We start from the raw sequence: 23,770 nt of genomic DNA on the forward strand, positions 1-23,770 counted from the left end.
TTATAAAACGAAGTAACAAAAATTTGTCATAAATCTTTGCCTATATTTTTATCTGTCTGAATTGGTCTGTCAGACAACACGACACGTGTACGATCTGCCGAGAGGGTATGGACTTTCTACGAGAAACTGGCCCTATTTAGGTGTTACAAAAGTGAAGAAACCCGGAAAACTCCGCGCACTAAAGTACCAGTGTTCAGTATCAACTCGGCCTTTGTCTGTCTGAAACTGAATGCCTTCATAAGAATGGAAGATTTCGTCGAATCATAACCTATATTAGATTTTATACATTTACTTTAACAACTCAGGCTATTAATAATTATTTTTCAAATTTTTAAAGGTACAACTCTTGGATTTGAAATCCCGAGCAGTCGCTTAGCAACTTGCGTATAACCTGGTTGTCTATTAGTTTAAGTTAGGTTCTGTTAATATCTGAGATTATAAATTTCTTTGAACGACTTTACGATTCAAAACCATCATCTTGCATGACGAATACATTAAATGAATTAAAATTTTAAAAGAAAAAAAAACCGAAAAAAACAGTAAAAAAAGAAGAAAAAATAGAAAATTGCTTTGAATATCTTTTTGTATCGTCTAAAATTTTTATACAAAACTATCATTTGATTTGATTATATCATTTTTTGTTTTGGAATTTCTGTTGTAATAAAATTACTAGCTTATCAAAACTAATTTTGAATACAATAACGACTACCAGTCAGTTACGTAATTGTAACGTTCAGATTCTCCTGGAAAAAAGAGGCCCCACCAATCTAAGAAAAATGAATATTGTAATTTTTCAATAGTGTTTTGTTTTATTCAATGAAAAAGCTTATTTTTGATAGCTTTCATTTCGTAATAATACATATAATTTTTAAAAACACCCAAGCAGTGCGTGGCCCCAAACCTCCGAGGTACCCCGCATTGCCAGGTTCTGCGAAATCCAGTTAGGACACAGCTACCTGAAATATTAATACAGGAAATCCTACTGTCTACGATAGAATTTACTATTCTGTAATCGTAAAATATTCTAGATTATAAAAGAAATTTCGTTTCATAGCTTTTTCCTAGCACAATCAAAAATTATATATATAAATATATCGTTTTTCTGAATAGCCAGTTCAATAAATTGTCATTTTTATTTAGTGATAATTATTTTTCTGTAGAATTCTTTTTATTCTCAACAATATTTTAAAAAAATTCCAATTTTAAAAACATTTAAACATTAAAAAAAATTGAATCATCCATAAGCCTAAGTAGGCCTACAAAAATTTCTCATCTTTGATTATATTTTTGTCTGTCCGAGATCAGAAATGTCATCATAAGAATAGGAGCAGATTTCGTCGAATCATAACCTAAAAGCTTTTTCATTCAATTAAAAAAAAAACCTCTATAGGCATTCTTTATATCAGAGGTGGTGAACTTATGGTATGCGTGTCCGAAGTGTCACGTCAGAAGAATTCACTTGGCACGCGACATATCATATGTCCTCATTTCTTTTTTCACAGTGTAATTTTCATAATAATAATTAACAACTATAGTATTTTATTACGGTAAGTTTTCAATACGAAATATTAAACAATAATCATAATTTAATTTCAATTTATATTAATTTCGGTTTTTGATTATCAACATTCTCTTTAAATTTATTTAAATTAAAGTAAGTTGCTTAAACTCTAACACTTCGGTACGCATGATTTTTTTAATGATATACATACCTATTTTGACATGCATACACGAATAAAAGTTCGCCAACCCTACTCTACACGAAGATAAAATATGCACGAAAGTATGGGCGCCCGCAGAAAATTTTCCAAGGGAGACGAACCATGGACACAAATAATTATGTCAATAAATTATTTAATTTTTAAAGATTTTTTCAGAAGTAGATAATAGAAAATTGTATTGCATCAATACAAAACACAAACAAATATCTCGATTACTTTTACGACTATAATTTGTGGAATTTTTTTACTTGATTCTCCGTTTGCCATCCTCTGTGAACCCCATGGTTAGTAAGTGATAATGATTCTAACACAAATTTAAAAAAATTTTTAAAAGAACAATATAATAATATTTATGAACGCAAATTTTTATTTGGTTTGCAGCAATGCGACACATAGACGATCTGCCTCTCAGGAGATCTTTTATGGGAAACTGTCCCCTATTTAGGTGCTATTAACGCGAAGAAAACCAGGAAAACTCCACGTTAACGAGGCACGAACCCACGACCAATCGGTGTTTAGTTGTCTTATTCACTCGGCCATCAGTGTTCCGCAAATATTTGTTCAATATTCATGCTATTAATTTAAATCAGATTTTAAACAGTTACCTATAAATGATAATAAGTATATTAATATTTGCTCTCTATTACATTAAAAAAATACACGAAAATATGCAAAATATTTATAAAGAGAATGATTATTAAATAAAATATTTTACGAACAGGTAAAATCATTATACCGAACTGAAGTTTTTAACAGTTCAATTTTTCCATTTAATATTATTTACTTCTGTATTTTTTATGTGTAATAACAATAAACAATTTCTCTAATAAATTTTTACTTAGTCTTTTAGTAAAGGAAAAGTATAATTTACTTAAAAATTAATGTACCTTCCATGCGATCATTTTTCTTAATTTCAAAATCAATATTTGAGTACTTAAAATAAAAACAACACGAGAGTATCATTTTCACAAACTATTTTTGAATCATTAATGACAATTTATAATGCATAGTCGAAATAAACAAGGTATAGGCTTATTTATTAATCATGATAATAGCAATTTTTAGTGGCAAAAATAATCATAATAATAAATGTTCGGTAGAAATTTCTTTTATTTCTTTTATACATTGCGTTATGGTGAAGCTTTTCTAATAATCTGATACATAAAAGATAATGTAATTGCTTTATTCAAATAGAAAAATAAAAATTTCTCGAGAAGCGCAGTATTTTTAATATATAAGAGGATATATTAAAGTAATTCTTGTCTTTATTTCACGACTATGACAAGGTTTTCTAATTATTACGCGTCATTATTATCGAAAAATTTTTCAATAAATTTAAACATTAATTTTTCTAATATTTATTTTTAAACAAGATTTTTGACTATATAAAGTTAATTTTAAAAAGCTTAGAATAATTATTATATTTCATTTTTAAAAATACACCGGCGAGTTGCATAACTTCCCTGGCTAAACTTTAAAATTGCGTGTGGCGCCATCTGTTGTGAGATTTTACTTTAAAAGCTTTTAATGTTATTAATTATTATAAAATAACAAAATGCTTAATTTCGAGGGTAGAGACGAGTTTTATAATGATAATAACGCGTTAAAATCGTCATTAAGTCCGACCCCATTACAGATATGACACGCGACTACACTATCTCCCAACCCTTGAACTTTAACCGCCGAGATTTAATAGCATCAATCTCCCTAATACATAAATCTCCCTGCAAAATGTCAGAAATTTTCGACAAAAGGTACAGGAATTACTAAGCTTCAAAATGAGTTAACAAAATCGTGCTCCATACACACACACATACAGAAAACCCCTCTCATTTCTTTTTGCATTTCTCTGAGTTTCAAACTCACCTGAGTGAAAAGATGTAAAAATTTTGGGGGGGTCATTTTTTTGACCGATTGCCATAATTTCCCTCTGTTATATATAACAGCCGGGAAAGTAAAAATAAAGAATGCACCTGATATAATCAACTCGTAAGGTACAAGTACTACTGGATCGATAATAATAGTTTAAAAAACATTTATTAATTTCTCAAAAAGGTGTAACTATACGAATCCACGGTCACAACGTCAAAGAAAACATTTCATTTTACCATTTGTTGTTATTATTTTTTAATTACAGCAACGTTATACGATGACTTTAATATAAGGATATTATAAGAAACTGAACAGTTTCTTATAATATCTTAACCGTGAATATAACCAAACCAAAATAACAAAACAATTAATCTGTTATTATCGTATAGATTAAAATTCTTTTTAATTTAATCTATGTAATTTGATTTTATAAAATTGTTTTCTTCAAACAAAAAGAAACTAGTCGTGTCATTAAACCACACCCAACGTGACCGAAAATTTTTCTATGGAGACCATTTTCTTCGAATTAATGAGATATTTTCGATATTATACGAATCTGAATCGTACTAAGAATGTCCGACAATTATGGAATAATACATTGGGTGTGGTCGAAACTACTTTTAAAGAAGCTTCATCATAACCCACATCAACGATTACACAATTCATATAAATTTATAATTTTACATTATTCGAATTTTTCATTCCAACAGATGAGCTTATGTTTGATTTTACCACGTTGAGGGAATATAATTTTTTATATATATTACAGTCAAAACCCGTTTTTAGTTAGAACGCGTTTTAACTAGTTGAAACTAGTTTATACTGGATGTCTTTGTTAAAACCCGTTTTGTCTAGTTAAAACTAGTTTTAACTCAAATTCATTTTTGACTAGCAGTAAATTCTAGTTTTAACTACACAAAACGGGTTTTGTCTAGTTAATTTACTGCTGTACATGTTTTGATTTTAGATAAGACTAAAAAGTTAAAACTAATTGTAGCTACATAAATATGTTTGGGGGAAATAAATAAAGTTATGTGTAGTGATTCGGGAAAGATGCCTAACATTTTGCTTATAAAGGAAATTATAACGATAATTTCGGTTTTGGAGGCCTCTAACGAAAATATCATATTCTTGAGCATGTTTTTCAAATAAAACTTTGGAGTATATGAAAAATAATTGTATATTGTGTTTGCAATGACGACTTTTTTACTGTCTGGCATTTTAGACACCTCACCCCAAGTATCCGGGTGAGATGCCAAATGTCATTAGGGTAAGATAACAAATATAATTGCATAAAATTAATTTTCGAATATCTTAACCAAATTTAATTTATTGCATATGTAGTACAAAGTACTTCATAGTAAGTATAACAGCGCAGTATAAGTATTGTTAAGTTTCCGCCCGTTCTAACGTGCTCTATAGCTAGCTGAAATCTCTTTTCAGTCCAAAAACCTTTTTGAGAAGTTCTTATATAATTTCTATGCATATCCTGCAATAAAACGAGAAAACAAAAATTTATTAAAAATAGGCATATTGGAATTCAATTAACAAAAAATAGGCATGTTACCCCAAGAAAAATGTGGCATCTTTCCCATTTGTCGGGGTAAGATGCCTGGCGGAGTCACGTGTTCTAGCGTGTCCGATCGAGATCGGCCGAAGATCACAATGGAAACTTTAGAACCTTAACTACATCACACGTTAATTGTTTTTCGCAATTTTTAATAATTTCTATTTTAACTTTTAGTTTTAAAATGATTCTAGAAACATTTCACAACGAAAACTTCGTTCTTATCTTGCTTTTATTCTTCTCAGATGTAGAAAAATGAGGTAACGGTAGCCAACTACAGCTTTCCGCACTCAATATTGGCCCAACAATTCATCATACAAACACATGACAATATCTGACGTCACCGTTTGAAAATATCAAAAAGTAGGCATCTTTCCCCGCTTACCATCTTAACCCGAATCACTCTATATGTTGCAGTCAAAACCAGTTTTTAGTTAGATCGCGTTTTAACTAGTTGAAACTAGTTTATACTGGATGTCTTTGTTATAACTAGAATTTACTGCTAGTCAAAAATGAATTTGAGTTAAAACTAGTTTTAACTAGACAAAACGGGTTTTAACAAAGACATCCAGTATAAACTAGTTTCAACTAGTTAAAACGCGTTCTAACTAAAACCGGGTTTTGACTGTAACATATACAAGCCATGTATTTAAATTCATAGTACGAAGTAAATAATATTTTATTATTTACGAACAGGTAGAACACCAGTGTATATATCCGATTAATCGTGAATAATTTATGAAATATTAAATACGATATGAAAATTATAAAAAAATATACAGTATTAAAATAGAATATATGTTTGAAATATTCTCAAGCTACGATATCATTAAGAATTTCTCTTTTGATGTCTCTGTATAATAAGATACCTATATTACAACATTTAGTACAAGACCAGAATAAAATTGTTCTACAACAGTCCATATTTTAACAATGAAATACAAAAATGCATAGTATTTATAGCACTATAAGTGTATAGCACTGTACAAAACTGTGTAATACAAACAGCACTGTATAGAAACGTATAGCACAAGCAGCACTGTACAAAAATGTGTAGTACTATTGTAGAAAACACGAAAACAAATTCAAGTGAAAGAAATTTATCTTTTAAGGAAATTTTAGATATAATTCCTATCACTCTTTTCACTCGGCACTCTTATTCAGCCGGTTAACGTTTCGAAATAAGTCCATTAAGATAAAAATTCCGATTACAATATTAACCAATATTTCAAGAAAATGTCATTCAAAGTACTGTACAAAGTATTTCGGAATGTCGAATATTAGTATGGGAGCAGAATTGGGTAGTGGTGTACACTTGCAGCTGGTTTAGAGAACGTAAACAAAAATCCGAAGACTGAAGCCAATGCAATAATATTTAATATTTCCGAAAACTTGTTGAAATTTTAAGCCCCCAAAATACTCACAGATAAGTTATTCCCGGAAAAATATAAATAAATAAATTGGATAAATATATCAGTTATCAAATTCTCATTACACATGTAAAACCTGTCTAAAACAGAACCTGCCTGAACGGAAAAAGTTCTCGATTTTGTGTTTAAAAAAAACCCCTGTTCAAAACGGAAACCTGCTAAACCGGAAAAAATATTCGGTTTCGCGTGATTCCGGTTTACGCAGGTTTTACTGTAATTAAAAATCTTGATATAATTTACTTGATATACAAAATTTTATTTGCTTGAGAAAATGAAAGTTATTTAATATATTCAAATTATTATTATTTCTTTGAGCTCATCTCATTAATAATAATTAATAATAATAATAATAATAATAATTTTAAGTGAGAAACCCTCGAAAATAAGGGCACGAACTGTGTTTAATAAACAGAACCCCATTTTGATTATCGAAAATCTTACGCAACAGATGGCGTTGCTATTGAAAATTTATCATTATTACGATAAACAATAAAATGCCAAAGAAATAGCAACGTTATTTTTCCATAGAAAAAAAATTAAAAAAAAGACTCATTCAAAGAAATATTCGATTAGATATATTTATCGAGTTTAAATGTAATTCACTCAAATTTCTAAAATATTTGAATTTCAAATGTCTTCACCTTGCTACTAAGAGATTTATTTATTCACACCCCCGAAAAATCAAAGCTCCAGAGAAGATCATAAACAAACGGCTGCCTTAATGATATTTATTAAATTAAAAGGCAGAGAAATATTATTAAAAAAAAAAAACAAATCTGTACTCGAAATTAAATTATGAACTGGTAAAAAAAAAATAATTTTGTATTGTTTACAGCACTATTGTTAAGTGAATTTTTCATTACGTTTCTATCGAAGAGCGAAAATATTATCGCTAATTGCAAATCCAAATAATAATTATTCTTTAATAAATTAAAATAGGCCTCTAACACGATAAAATTTTAAATTGTATATTATAAGTAAAACCTGTGTAAACCGGACTCGCACGTTACCGAATATTTTTTCCGGTTTGGCAGGTTTCCGTTTTGAACAGGTTTTAGTGTATTAGCGAAATCTTGTTAAATTAAGTGTAGATACGCCTAAATGGAACTTAAAAGTACACCGTGATTCCGTATAGAGAGCCCGAATTCGATTCTTTATTACTATAAACTTTGCCCTTCGTCCTCACGAAAGGCCTGAATTCTAGAGAATCGAGAAAACGAATTAATCAATATCAACAATAAAGCACACATGTCAAAGAAATAATGATCATCGGAGAAATTTTCCTGCAGGTATTTCGCTTTAAGTTAAAGTATATAATAAAAACCTGTGTAAACCGGAGTCGACTGTACCGAATATTTTTTACGGTTTAGCAGGTTTTTAAAACACAGAAAATAGCTTTGATTCTAAGAATTTCTCCCGTTTAGGCAGGTTTCCGTTTTGAACAGGTTTTACTGTATTTATATTTTGAACTAAAATCTCTAAACAAACAGAAAAATGTGACTATTTATACGTTTGTGTTTATTATATTTAAATTTAAGAAGAAACGAAATAGTAACCCTATATTTTTTACAATAACATATAAGAAAAACTGCATGTGACCCAGAAAAATCCAAAGAGCAACAGGAGAATAAAAAAATCGATGATAAATTTACGTATGAAGAAACTTTCAATAATAGAAAGTCCTCTTTTTAATTCACCTTTAAAGTAAAAAAAAATCCTTTGAAATAATAAGCGAAAGAGATAAAAAAAAATAATAAAAAAATTTCGCTTTGGAGAAAAACAACAAATAAATAAAACATAAGGAGTTAAAAATATAAACATTTACATATTTATACGATTTATTTCTCGAAATTTTATTAATTTGTCATTACAAGAATCGATAATATTTGTTTTCTTTATATTATGTTTACAAAGTTACTACACAAAAACTACATGAACTAGGCCTATATAATACACGAAGGGATTGGAAAGTAATTTAATCAGATGTTTCGCTTAATTTTACTTTCTTCGATGTAACGTAATAGAAGGAAAATATGGCGATCGGTCAAAAAAAAATCACCCCCCAAGATTTTTACATTTTTAGATTCAGAGGACTTGAAACGTCGAGAAGTTTAGGGTTTTTTCTGTACGTTTGTGTGGGGGGGCCACGATTTTATTCGCCCACTTTAAAACTTAATAACTCGTGTGTCCATTGTCGAAATTTTCTGAAATTTTGCAGAGAGGTTCGTGTATTAGAAGAAAATTTTTCTAGAAATTTTCGGTAAAATCGTACCGTTGGTACGGGAGGTATGACCCCGCCCCCGAACTAATCCGAAGACTTAAAGGTAATGGTGGCAATTATTAGGGATGAAAACAAATAAAAGTCGAGTAAAAATGTCACCACTTTTATAGTTATAAAGTTTATAAAACTTTTAAAGCCGTACATTTTGAATACGAAGACAAAAATATGCTAATTTTAAAGTTCTCGTCGATAATGTAAACACTGTATTGAATGCTAGAATTACCACTCGTGTTTCGTTTGGGGATGACTACAACAAAGCTGGAAATGCTGCTGAATAGCGACAACTACAAAATGAAAGTGCTTATTAGCCTGTGAGGCAACTTCCTTGTGTATACTTATTGTTCTACCTGGAAAATTATCACGCAGGGATAATGAGTTACGCTTTTAGATTTGTAATCCCGTTACGATGCGATTTTAAATAAATACATTTTCGTTTTAATAGCAAAAAAATGATAAAGGGTGACCTTCCCATTAGACACAAAAAAAAAAAAAAAAGCAGTTGGACTAGACAAATTTAAACGTTAAAAATCATAACAGCGTAACGGTTACGTCTAGCTTATTTTTCATCGTAATCTATAGCTTTTGAATGGGCAAATAATTTCTGTGAAAATATTTCAAGCCTACAATTTCTCGAGAAAACACGATTCTTGCAATATTACTTAGCAATTTTAAGTTGTGTAATTTATAAAATACCGGCTGAGCGTGCCAGGTGTTGCTCGGGCTTTTAAGGAGAGGGATGTTGGTGAGTTGGATTGGGAGAGGGTGATAAAAACAGTGCTCTTAACTAAAATGTACATTTATTGACACGAGTGTTTACAATAATTGAACTGCAAAACACAAAAAATTGCTCGGGCTTAACTTATCAGGGGAGCGATTTAGAGGTGGTTGGGGTGGAGACCCCACAGTATTTTTATAAGATGTCAAAGAATATTCATGACAAATTTAGTGTATATAAACTGAACGGTATAGAACTCGTTACCTAACAAACATACATAATAAGTTAAGAGGGGGGATGCTTTAGGGATGGTGGGGTGGGCTCCTAGAATAATTTTTTAGGGTGTCGAAGATTTGGTGTGGATAGGTTTGAACGATATACAGTAGAACCCTTTACCTAACAAACATACATAATACAGAATCATTATACAATTTAATAACCAGAAATTACTTTTTGTATCCGATGATAAAGCGTTAATACCTATACATAAAATGTGAATATATAAAATATTTTTGTACTATTTTTTCGACAATTTACTCACTCATTTTCAATTTCTGAAGGCTCAAATGTGACGCACAATTTGAGTATATTTTTTTCTTGATTTACAGGAACAATACGTTCCCGAAAACCATTATTAAAATGAATTCTAGAAAATTGTGTGCTAAAATTACTAATTATTTAAATGAAAACCTTATATGCTCCCGAGCCCTAAAATGTCGCCGGTATCTCACCCACTTACGCAAAAATAATACTTATTTATAAAGATAAAATTAATTCAATAGTTAGCAATAAGACTCGAAGTTTATTATAATTCAGAATTAAATAATGAGTAGAATTCAATAGGAAGGTAACTAATGTAATGTATATTTGAATATTTCATTTTATATAGAATAAAAATAAATAAAACGTATAAAAATTCAATTAAAAAAAATTCAAATTAATTCGAAACGTTTATCAAAGTTCCTCACCTGAGAGAAAGGAAAGGCAAACTAAACAGTGGCATTCAATTCTGGTTTGGACTTAGTAGTGATTGATACGAAGATGAACAGATAAGTTAGAAAGAAGCCAAAGAAAAACAATGGCGAGTCAGATTAAAGATAAAAAAAAAAAAAAGCTGTAAAAGTCTCCATCGGAGAAAATCTACTCACTGGACTGAATTTGTTACGCGTAACATTAAATTAACTCGCTATTCGGCTAACTTCAATTTCAAATTTTGCAAACAACGCTCTTCATCAGCACGAATACGAGATGAAAAACGAACCTCCGATCCAATTATCCGTGAAAAGACACAAAGATGCAGATCGGATTTCTCCGTACCTTCGTAAGTAGATGAAATCTGATCGGTACCCTGGACAGTTTTTGTGAATAATCGAAAGTACGAGAATCTGTGATGTCACATTTCTCCTCTTTCACTGATTCGGTGTAATGTAAACAATGATAAGGTGTCGAGGATCCAAGCATTAATTCAATTCGAAATCTTGTAAATATGCGATTGAAGACCCACCGGTGGTCGAGTGGATAAAACCACCGAAGAGGCGCCTGGCCAACTGTTAGCCTCGTGGAGTTTTCCGGGTTTTCTTTACATAACACCTAAATAGTGGCCAGTTTCCCGTAGAAAAATCTTCCCCTCATATGTCGCGTTGCATGAACAAATAAAAAGGATGCCTATTGAATTTGCATATAAAAGAGAGATCTCGTAAGATATACGTTCGTAAAACGAAGAACAAATAATTTTGAATCATTAAATCATCTTTAGTAAAGTTTTAAAAATTAAAAAAAAATTAATAATAATAATAATAGTTTAATTAATATCTACGAAGTTCGATGAAATAGTAGAGATATTAAGGATAGTTGGACATATTAAAATCTGAATCAATATGCCAAAAAACAATAGAATTAATTATAAAATTAAACGTACATTTCAATTTTTGGAATTTCATTATAAACTCTATTGTGTTAGTTAATTTTATCCGCAATTGAATGATTTCAAATAATAATTAAATGATACTTCGTAAAGACAATTGAAATTCTTCAAAAATAAACCATCAGATCAATATTTTTCTCGATGTAGAAGTAGAAATTGTTACATAAGTGCTGAATAATTATAGAATAGAAAATATCAATTTTTTTAAAATTTAATTTCTGTTTATTCTCGCAGGATGAAATGAATTGTTAGATACACTAAAAAAATCCAAGTTTTATTCTAATTTCGGGATGCACGTAATTGGGATGCAATTTTTATTCTGTTCGGGCGATAAATACTTGTTTACATTGTAAATATGTATGAAAATGTTAAAGAATCAATCGATGAATCCGTCCAAGTAATGAAGAATAAAAGAAAAAAGAGTAAAGAAGGAAACAGATTATGCAAACGGCAAAAAATCATTAAGCTTAGTAATCCCATTTACCTTTTTTAATAGTCACTTGATACTCTATGAGCAAAAGAAGCTCTATCTAAATCCCTCTCATAAAAAACAAACTTATTTTTATAAGCTAACAGAATTTAAGTAGAAATAAAAGAGGTAACCTTTTACTACGTTTAACTTTGTTAATTTTTAAAATAATCTTTTTTTAAAAAAATCTTCTTCGTAGTTATTATATTATATACAAAATTAAATCAGATAAATAATTAAATCAAATGATTACCTCTCATATTTTGAAAGTATAGTTTTGCTTCGAAAGATTTACCAATAGAAAGCTGGCAACGTTGTTGCTGAACATCCCTAATAATTGATACAATTACCTTCAGGTTTTCAGACTGGTTCGGGAAATATTAAGGGAATGGGGGCCATATCTCCGGAACCAACGGTTAGCTTTTCCTGAAAATTTCTAAAATTGTTTCCATCTAATACACAAATTTCCCCACAAAACTTCAGAAATTTTCGACAAAGGACACAAGAGTTATTAAGCTTCAAAGTGGGTGAATAAAATCGTGCCCTCCCAAACACATACACTAACATCATACATACAGAAAAAAATCCTTAATTTCTTTTCTTTTTTTTTTGCATTTCTCGATGTTTCAAGGCGTCCTAAGTCCAAAAATGTAAAAATCTTGGGGGTCACTTTCTGACCGATCGCCATACTTTTCCTCTGTTATATATATAACAGCCGAGAGAATAAAAATACATGCAAAGAGAATAAAATAAAAAATAAAAGTAGTTTATAATGAACATAAATTACAGTATTACTATAGGAACCGAGCTTGCAATATTTGCCACTAAATCGAACGCCACGCGAAATTTTCAATTACTTACAAATGAAAATATTTTTCCTTATTCATTAAAAATAATAATTTTTATAGTCGTTATTCGGTCATTTCACTGTTGGCAACTAGTTTTGTCTATGATAATATCGTCTCGTCGTCTCAATAATATGCGAGAGTTCAGAAATTACCCTATTTAGAGGTAACTGCATCGATAGGGAAGATCGAAAATGCTCACACGGATTAACGTCAGTCGTGAATTATTTTACGTCATAATGGTCTATCGTATTTTGTTTTTAACTATTACCGAAAATTAAAGTAATATATTAACGTATTAACTTGCTAAATAATAGCGAGGTTGAGGCCGAAGTTTTAAACGTGTACGTCGGACGTTCAGCGCCTCTTTCCTGTAAGCCTAGAAGTTTGACAATGGCGTTTGAAATGTCAAGCATGATTACACTGACTTTCCAAACGCCATTGTCAAACTTCTAGGCTTACAGGAAAGCGGCGCTGAACGTCCAACGTACTCGTTTTCGCGTTTAAAACTTCGGCCTCAACCTCGCTATTAGTAACGAATCGTTAATCAAACCTGACTTTAAATCTATTTTTGTTTTTTTAATTATATTTGTTTTAAAAAAAAACTAAAATTAAATGCGTTTTCTTATAAACATATCCAAAACGATGAAATTTTCAAATTTAATACGAGTTTATATTAAGATATGGAGCTTCGAGCCAGAGTTTGGCATAGACTTGTAACCTAGGATATACGCGTAATATATGATTGACCTTTCTCTTCCATCAAATGTACATATAAAAATATGAGACCCTAAAGTCCTAAGCCATAGGCTCATAACGCGAGGCCCTAAGCTGCAGCTTGAGTTAGAAATTTTAGCTTATAGCAGTAATTTCATAGGGCCTAATTATAGGAGTTCTATGTACAGTACAGTGTTGATTTTAGACATTTCTCTTGGGGGGAAATAGTTTCTTATAAAAGATCGGTTTGGGGCTTTCTGTTAATGGCCCCAGGGAATTGCATTTTTAGGATAACGTGCTACCGAGTAATTCTCAATCGGAAGCAATGAAGATTATCAAGGGATGCTCTCAATGATCTTTGCTTCCGAATGAGAATTATTGCTGTAATATTTTTCGAAAAAATTTATGCATTTTTAGGAATAATTGCTATATTAAAAGCAACGGTAAACACAAACCCTTTTCAGTTACAAAGACTTTTTTCGTGTAAAAAATATAAAAGAACAATGATTATATTTCTATACAAAAAAACTGATGCGATATATGGATAATTCAATCTAATTTTAACAGGTAAACAGCCTGTAGGCATCAGCTCTCTAATTTTGAAATGCTGCAGGTTTAAAAGATCCAACGAGTTGAGTAACTTTCCCGGCAAAAAGATTTAAAATTGTGGTGGCGCCATCTGTTGTGATATTTTATTTAAAACTTTTTATATTATTAATTATTATAAAATGGCAAAAAGTTTGATTTTGAAGGTAGAGACGAGTTTCATAAAAAAAAAACAAAAATTATAAATGCCAATAACGAGTAAAATCATTAAATCCGATCCCAGTTGAGATATGACACGTGACCATCTATCGTCCCGTCCCTCAACCTTCAACCACCAAAATTTAATGACATCAATCCCCCTAATACACAAACTTCCCTGCAAAATTGCAGAAATTTTCTTGCATTTTCATTGTTGTTACTTACATATCAATTATTTTTAAATGCAACAAGCAATTATTTATTGTGACATCGTAACAATGCCGGACTGCAATTTTTAATTTATTTAATTTAAAATATATGCTCTCCGTCTAAAATTAGTAGTGATCCCTGTACATCATATTTCCCCTTTAACAATAGAGTCGTGCCCGTCATCTATCTAACACCTTTCAGGGGAAAATTTTTGAATTGAATGTGACTTCCAGTTTGTATCGGAAGTTCTTATACAGTTAATTGGGGCCTCCTACCCCTAAGGTTTCCATATCTGATCTCGGATTTCATCTAACTCCTTTCTCGAGATTGAGGAAAGACAGACAATCGAACGGACGATAATGTGAATTTATAAGTCTACAATTATTTCAAACTTCAGCCCAAAAATTGTTAAAATAATTAAACCATTCCTGTTATAAAATGATTCATACAAAATTCTAAATTAACTGCAGATAAATATTAAAAACATGAATTTAGAAAAATGTTTACAACTATGTTTATTTCAAAATCATATCAAAATTTATTTACTTATTTAATAAATTAGCATGTATAAATAACAGTTTAAACAAGAAATAAATCAGAACATTATTACAAAGCGAAAGCAAAATTAAAATGTTTACTTTAAAAAACAATCTATTTAACAATTTATTTATTTTTCTTATTATAAACATCATAAACATTCTTAATTTTACATTTTACCCCTTTCTATCAATATAATTAACATTTCTATTCAAATTCATATTTCCTAAACACATCTTAAAATTTATACTTTTGTTTATTTGTATAATAAAGACAGTAATTTACATATTAATGAATATTATGATGTATACATGTACATCATTTGTACATGGAGCCAGCCATTAATTACGTGTAGAGTTTTAAGGAAGGGAGGGCGACGAAATGGATTTTTTAATACAGAAATATAGTCCGCGCAGCGAAAGAGTAGACAGGAGTAGCCCGTGCTGGAAGGAGACATATGAAAGTTGACATATGGATCCGATCTCTTTCGGCTGTTTTGTTTTTTTATACAAATTTTAATACTGTAATCCACGTGTCAACACCTTCCACACCTTTCATCTGATATCGACCCTTCCAGCACAGGCTGACTCATATCTACTCTTTTGCTGCGCGGACTATAGTGGCATACGAATTTCTTCTTATAAACCTACATACAAGTCATGTGAATAACCTATCAAAAATATCTGCAAAACTTTTTACACGTATTTAAAGGGGGGTTTGCTAAAAGTACGTCATTATATACAGTAGAAAGGAAGATCAAAAATTATAGACGTGAACAATGGATGGTCCCTATTGTGGAATTTTTTTTTTTCAGTAATCACAGCATCTAGTTAATTTTAACTTGCATGAAAACTGTTGATCTATTTAAAGTAATGAAAAAAAAAACTACATGTAGAATAAATATTTATTAAAAATTTATTTTTTACGCATTTAAAATGTTCAAAATACGACAGTAAATATACGAAACTAAAAATATTTTTGTTGACGAGTTTTCGGAAGAAATTTTTTACCATTTAAAATATATTTTATGAAAATATGCAATCGAAATGTTTCAAGTGATTTCAAGTAGCAAGACACACCAGTTATTTAAAAAAAATTTGTTCGAGTAAATCATTTTTTACAACTAATTCAAATATTCTTCATAGAAATTGAATAACCTATCACTTTACAACAACAATATATATCATTCCCTGATGGTTCATAATAAAATAATGGCTTTGTTTATTGTTATTGTCTCCAATTCAAGAAATTTTTGAAAAACTATATAAGTAGAAACATTAAATAATCATAAATATAGTTTTTCATACACGAATTAATATAAATACTGCATAGTGAAATTCAAAATGGACAAATCTTTAAAATAATTTTAAAAATATCTTAATAATTTGGCTCATCAAACATTCATTTACATAATCTACGATGGGTATAAAATTTAAAAATTGTTACGTTATTATTACACTTTTCAACTATCATCCCACCTCGTAACGCTCCGTAACGCTATGGCACATAACTACTCCAAGAATTAACGCGTATCCTCGAACAACCCTCTTAATTTTAAAGAATAACACACAGCACAAGGTACTGAACGTTACATTATTTTAATAATTGCACGTATAATGTACAAAGCAGTGACAGAAACAGTACGATATGCTTGGCAAGACTTCACAAACAAAAATGAATCATTCAGTTACCCAAGAGTTGAGATCCTAGCGTTACATAACGTTTTTGTAAACATCCCCACTCCCTCGTAACGCATCGTAACGATTACCAATATACGCACCAACCCATATCTGCGTTACATAATTTGTGGCATTAAAAAACGCAATTTAAAGTATTTTATTTTACGTTATAATGTTTATATTAACATTCGGCGGTTAAGACGTGCGGTTATCAGTTCTAACCGGCTCGACTGGATTCATTTGCAATTCCACATTTTATACCTATTTTTTCCTATTAACCGTTCAAATTTCAGGTCAAGATTCAAGAAAATAACTTAAATTCGTTCCGGTTAGGCTCCGATCTTTGTTTAAAAGCCCCATCCCATTTCAGAAGGATTCCATCACGTTATATATTGTATTGCAGGTTGCATAAAAGTATCCACTTTGCATACATACATAAAAATATGCATACACGCTATCAGATAGGTAACTTTATTATGAAAAAGAACAGAAAACTTCCTATCAAAATTCGTAACAGCCAAGATTTAACTTACAATATTTCATATTTTATCAGGCCGTACTAGAAGCCTCGAAAGGCTAGAAGTTCTGCACTTGGTCTAGAAAGTCTAAGTAAAATTTCTGTAAATCGTTTTCCGTTTGAGACAGGTTTCCGTTTTAGACAGTAAAATCTAAATAAAACTGAAAATCTCTAAATGAAAAAATTTAATCAAGCTTAAAAAATTTAAAAAGTTAAAATTTTATTCGAATATATTTCGACTTTAAAACGAATTTAGTTATATTTAATATTAAAAAAAAAAAAGGAAAGAAATTTTAGCTTTTCACTATGAATAATTTATACATTTTAACCGAATTATAATGAGACTAGAAAATTCTTCACTTTACTTGCATGAATGTCCAAGTATTATATTGAAAGTCCACGACTTAATGCATGTCAGGGAATTATTCGGAAACAAATAAAATTACCGAGTGTTTTACGGGAGAATAGCTGAGTGAATTTTTTATCATTGACGGGAAACATTTTTCAAGATAGAAATATTGAAAAGATTAACTGTAAGAGTAATGACAAAATTCAAATATGATTCAGAAAGAAGCATTAACTATAATACAGTCGAATCTCGAATAACGGCCACCTCCGAACAACGGCCTTATTTTTTTTTGTTTCCGTTTGTGGCCGTTGTTCAAAGGTTTAACTGTAATTTGAATACATGGTAATAAATTAAGACAGAATGGCGTAATTGATTATCAATATATTCTTGACTTGCGTAAAGGATATACGCAATTACGTCATACATGTAATCAATTACGTCATAGGTATTTTAAAAATATAATTTATTTAAGTATTAATAAAGAAAAAACCTTAACTGAAAGAACAGATTATTAGAAAAATTTATATTTATTTATAAAAACATTTTTGTGTACAGAAAAACCTGCCTAGACGGGAAAAATATTCGGTACCGTGAGAGTCCGGTTTACACAGGTTTTTCTGTAATTATTTTTCAAAATGGCTTCTAATGTAACAAGTAAAAGTCCTCTTATTTCTAGGACTGTATTCTATAAGCTAGAATTTGTATTCTAGTTTAGATGGCGGTTGTACAATAATAGGTATAAAATATTTGTATGTTAATTAAAATAAAAAAATTAAATTTTTATAACTTCCCGTAAAATTAATAACAATAAAAATAATAAATCGACATTTATTTTACTTTGTTCCTTCGTATCAGATCAGCTGATTAATACAATCAACAATACGATTCGATAATTAAGAGAGTTTCGAAGGCAATGTACACAAACATACACACAGACGTTCTGTTTGATATTCAATTTCAACAGATATATCAATTATCTGGGCCAATACGAATTTGAAAGCAACTGGTTAGAATTACTTTAGTAATCTTCAAAGTTATTTATTAATATTTATTTTTATTCGTCTGTATTACCCAAACAAGTTTATCGACTTTACTTTATGAATAAATTTATTAGAAATTAGATTTTTCGACGAAATTTTAAGAGATTTAATAACGAATTTTTCTTATTATAATAACGTTTCCTCGTGTATTTTTGTATATTAATTACTTAATTAAATAAGGTGATAACGAAGGCGAAGTAATAAAAACGCAAGACATAGTTCCAGTTAATTAATCAAAATTAAATAAATTCGACTTAATTCGGCTAAAATTATTCCGATAAACTGGTAATAAAGTTAATTATTATTTTTTAAAAAATTAAAGTGATGTTTGACTTTTTATCATTTTATAAGCTTGCCAATTCGAGTAATAGAATTAAAATTAGAAAAATAAACTTTAAATTTTTACTCTGATGTTAATAAAGAAGTAAACTTATAGAAAATCAAAGCTTGTATCATTTACTCAAATGCAATAATACTTTTACATAATAAACAAACGAAGTATTCGTAATTTTCTTTTAACTTATTAACTATTGAATAGTGACAAGGGCCTTAATTCATTTAATGATATTTACTGTCGACATTCTCAAACAAAATTATTTGAACAGCATGTGCAAATACTGCATAAGGAAGAGAAGTGTTATTATATAATATGCTGTAATTAAATATTATAAATGGTTCTAACAAATTCGCATCTATTATTAAAAGGAAACTCACTCGTAAGTGAAACATGCGATAATATTTATTTTCTAAAATAAATTATTACGTTGTTTAAAGTTTTATTTTACAAATGATTTAGTGGAAAGGTTCGCAGAACTCCATTTTACGCGAATTATTTTACGTCTGGCTCAATCGATAAATACTTTTACGTATGAAATTATATTAAGGTTTTAATGTCAAGTATGCAACAAAACAATTTCTCCCTACAGAGTATGGAATTAAAACAGAATAATATTACGCTCATAAGTACTAATGAGCGTAAGAAAATAACCCATGACATTTGCTACGTCACTTAAAGGTCGTGTTGTTTAGTATGCCATTTCTTAATGATTATGATGAAGAAACATATTCATCTTTCGAGAGTGTCCATGCATTTGAAAATTTAATTAATTTTTAATTTGGATCGATATAAAAGTGGTTCTGTAACATCTTAAATTAAATCAGAATTCGTAGCCTACGTAGACTAATTGATATCAATGTTCTCGATTATTATTTATAAAAAAATATCAACCAATAAATTGATATATTTCCTGTATTAAAAAAAAATTTAAATACCAAGATTGATCTTTTCACTTTGTATTATGTAATTGCATATAACAATAGCAAATATGTTAGAGAAATGTTAAAAATAACAATAAGTAGTATTAGACGAAATAGCGTGTAAAGATTTAAATGTTTTGAGAGACAGACAAACTAAAAAAAAAAAAAAAAAAAAAAAAAAGAAAAAATGGAGAGAATTTCTGATTAAAGGCATTTACAATCACGTTCTTTATCCCAACCATATATCCTAGTTGTCATGGATACCAACAAATGGTGATGTATGACGTAAATCTTCAGAAACATGCCAGGTTTCAATACATACGTTCTGGATGGAATAGAATCGGATGACAAATATTTGTTGATGAAGGAGAAGGAACGATTCGTCTTTAATCCAATCACTTCCATTTTCAGAAAAATAGAGAGAAGAGAAAAAAAGAAGATTTTTCTATAATTGTTACATTTAAAACTCAAACAGAAATGGGAATATGAAATGGAAATAAAAAAAGTATATTTATCATCTTCTCATTACTACTTTTAAGTCCACAACTGGGTGAGTTAATAAGATTTCCTGCAGTGGGTCAATTCACGTGCGAGGCTAGGGTTACACATCATTAGTAGCAACGAGGCTAAAATTAAAGATGTCATACTTCTATATGCAGAAAATAATATTTTATGGACAGAAATGGAAAATTATGAAAGTTCAATTAACACTTATAATTACACATAAACAAATTTAAGCATTCGTTAAAAGAACTCATAACATTTATTAAAAACTACAGAAAATAACACTACAAGTCGGTTATATTTTTTAATAAAATAAAAAAAAAATTTCAAAAATCATCCTAAACAAGCATATTATATTGTAAATTCACGTTATGGGTTTTATTGCATTTAAATAAATTTAACTTACGTAATGTAGAATGATTAAAAAATCAATCTATATATTACTCAAATAATACATATAGAATTTCAATCACATTTCAGATAATATTACAGTTTAAAATTAGCGTGAGTACCCTTGGAGGATATAATAAAAGTATTCCATCTTACACGTAAAATACTAGAAAATATTTTGGCCAATGAAAAGGTTTAAATTACTGATCTATTTTCAAAAAGTTTTATTTATTTATTTATTTATTTTAATTTTAACTAAATTGAAGTACTAATGTATTGAAATATTTAAATACTTTTTATGTTATAAAATAATAAAATAAATGCTAAAAATTTATTTCAATATATACTTATATATATATGTGTGTGTAAAAAATTTTCATCCTAACGATAGGTAATTTTTAAATAGAAATATATATAAAATAATTGATTAACATGCTGTAAATACTTTCTGAACGATGACTTCGTAATTGTTTCCATCTCTTCAACAGGAGAATGTCAGACTACCTTGACAACGTGTCTTATTACAGCATCTATTGACAACATGACATAGGTTGGCATAGCAACGGAAACAGCATCTCCATCCCAGCGAACAAGAGGAACATGAAGGAAAATTCTTTAAATAGTATTTCAGAAGACATATTTATCTTTATTTTCCAAACATTTAATTTAATGAATCTGTAATATTATCTCATAAAATATTCAGAATAAAGGAATTTAAAAGCAAACGAGTTAGGTACTGTTTTTAAATTAATTTTTTTTCCTTATAATCGTCGCTAATTTTATAAATAACGTACACTAGTTTGAGGTTATTAATTTCTTTCGTTTTCCCCCTTCTCATTACTGATTCAAGTGATCTTAAACAACAAGCGTTTTGTCAGAAATCACGTTACCATGACGACAGCCACTTGTCAACTCCATCCTTTAAACTGGCGAATGTCACCGTTGATCATTTCAACTATATTCAACTTGCAAGATAACGTATAACATTAAAAAATTCAAAATTCTTTTAATAGTTAAGTGATTTAATATTCATATTTTTTAAAATTAATATTAATGTACTGTAAATCATTATATTTACGTACGGGGGAGGAACTTCTTAGAAAAGTAAAGCATATTTTTTACTTATCATCATTAATAAGAATGTAACGTAAATGTTAGAAAAGCCGTTTTCGCAAGTTGTTTATTTGCACTGTCGCTCATGACATACAATTCCATTATAAATCTTTCCTAATATAACACATGGATATATCTCGTCCGAGATTATCATCATTGTTTAATACTTAGTTTATGACGAAATAAAACCCACCTAAATTAAATATGGTACGTGCTAAGCTCGAAATTAATTCGTGAGTAATGCTTAAATGTTAAATAATACGAACTTTGAACATTTTACAGCTTAAATTTATAAAATAACGAGATTAAAAGAAAATACAAACATACAAATGCAATTGTATTCGAAGAATATAAAATTGAGAAGATGAATCGGATATATAAAAAAAATTAATTATAATAAAATATATTTTAACGAAGATCATTTCTTTTGCAAACAACACCGAAGCTAATAAAATCTATGAGAAATCTAACCAGAGGCGAATTATATAACAATTTATAGATTTGAAATGCTTTATTCTCCAATTCCTTAAATAATGACGACGATTGTTTAACAATAACAGCGAACTGATCTCAAGTACTCGAAATAAAATTTTAAATAAAATAATAAAAAAGAAGCATTAAATTGAAAAATGTGTTAATTCATCAATCGTCCTACGTAACTAACGTGACAATACATTGCTTATCAATATAAACACAAGTGAAGTGGCAAGTTATTAATGAATAATTCATTCTAGAGAGGTAAGAGTCAAAGGGGCCAAGTATATTATTGATAACAGAGCACATGTTCATTTTTTTCCCTTTTCTTTCTTTTTTTTAAGGAAAATTGACTATGAAACATACGTCATGCAATGTATATATATACATGTGTGTGTGTATATGTAGAATTAGAATAAATATATATCTTTTTATTTTTTAAAACAATGAAATATTCCATAGATTTATTATGCTAATCACATATCAAAAATAAATATTGATGAAAATCATGCAGAGAAATTCATAAAAATCTATTTTAAAGATAAAACATGCACGAAATTATTTTCAAAATTTCAAAAAAAAAAAAAAAAAAAAAAAAAAAAAAAAAAAATATATATATATATATATATACATTTCAAATTCGAATTAAGAAAAAAAAATGTGCATTCCAATTCGAATTTTTAAAAACTTTGTACATTTCAAATTCAAATTTTAAAAAAATGTGTCAATTTCAAATTTGAATTTAATTTTCAAAAAAAATAAATTTTAATTTGTTAATTTATATTAAAACAATTCGAATTTATTATTTAAATAATATACGAGGAAAAAAAAATATATATATATATAAATAAATAACATTTGAATCGCGTTGTGTAAATAAACAATGAAAAAAGATGAAAGAGGGAAAAAAAATAATAAATAAAAAAAAAATCGAATTTTCGTCGTCTGCTATTTTCTGCGGGACAGTCGCGCACATGATGTAGACAAAACCCAAGTTATAAAAGCAATTTAAATCAATTACCTGGCATGGGTTCGTCGTCGTAATCTTCGCTGTCGCTGACGGAAGGAACTAAAGAACGACTTAATCTTTCTTCTCGTAGTTGATTGAAATAATTGGCGGCGTATTCTAATATGTCGCTCGGCCTTTCCAACAGAACGTTAACGGTAAAATCCAAAAGCAAATTGGTCAATTCGGGCGGCACTTCGTATCTCGCGTGGCTCATTGTTTTATACTTTGATTTGTCCTTCGTTAGATATTTAAGTTTAAAACCGATGATTTTTTTTCTCTTCTTTTTCTTACTCTGTAATAATTTTCCACTTGACCATCGCCATCCGCCAGATGATCTTCACTCCCAAACCCGCTTCTTCTGTCGACCAATCGGAAGCGATCACGACGGCAGCGCCATTTACGGTCG

At 29.3% G+C, this 23,770-nt stretch overlaps 1 protein-coding gene across 2 annotated transcripts in view; it reads right to left on the reverse strand.

Moving 5' to 3' along the window:
- Positions 1-23,770, reverse strand: part of LOC136974919 (cAMP-dependent protein kinase type II regulatory subunit-like) — an 86,451-nt gene extending 62,681 nt beyond the window's left edge. Inside the window, exon 1 of one of the 2 annotated variants that reach the window (XM_067269917.1) lies at positions 23,377-23,770. In XM_067269917.1, coding sequence (XP_067126018.1) covers positions 23,377-23,578 — 202 coding nt within the window. In that variant the 5' untranslated portion in view covers positions 23,579-23,770. The remainder of the gene's footprint in view (positions 1-23,376) is intronic. The other variant, XM_067269918.1, reaches the window with a different exon arrangement.

This window comes from Centruroides vittatus, unplaced genomic scaffold (genome assembly GCF_030686945.1).
Source record: "Centruroides vittatus isolate TY-2023 unplaced genomic scaffold, ASM3068694v2 contig_359, whole genome shotgun sequence".
NCBI lineage: Eukaryota > Metazoa > Arthropoda > Arachnida > Scorpiones > Buthidae > Centruroides > Centruroides vittatus.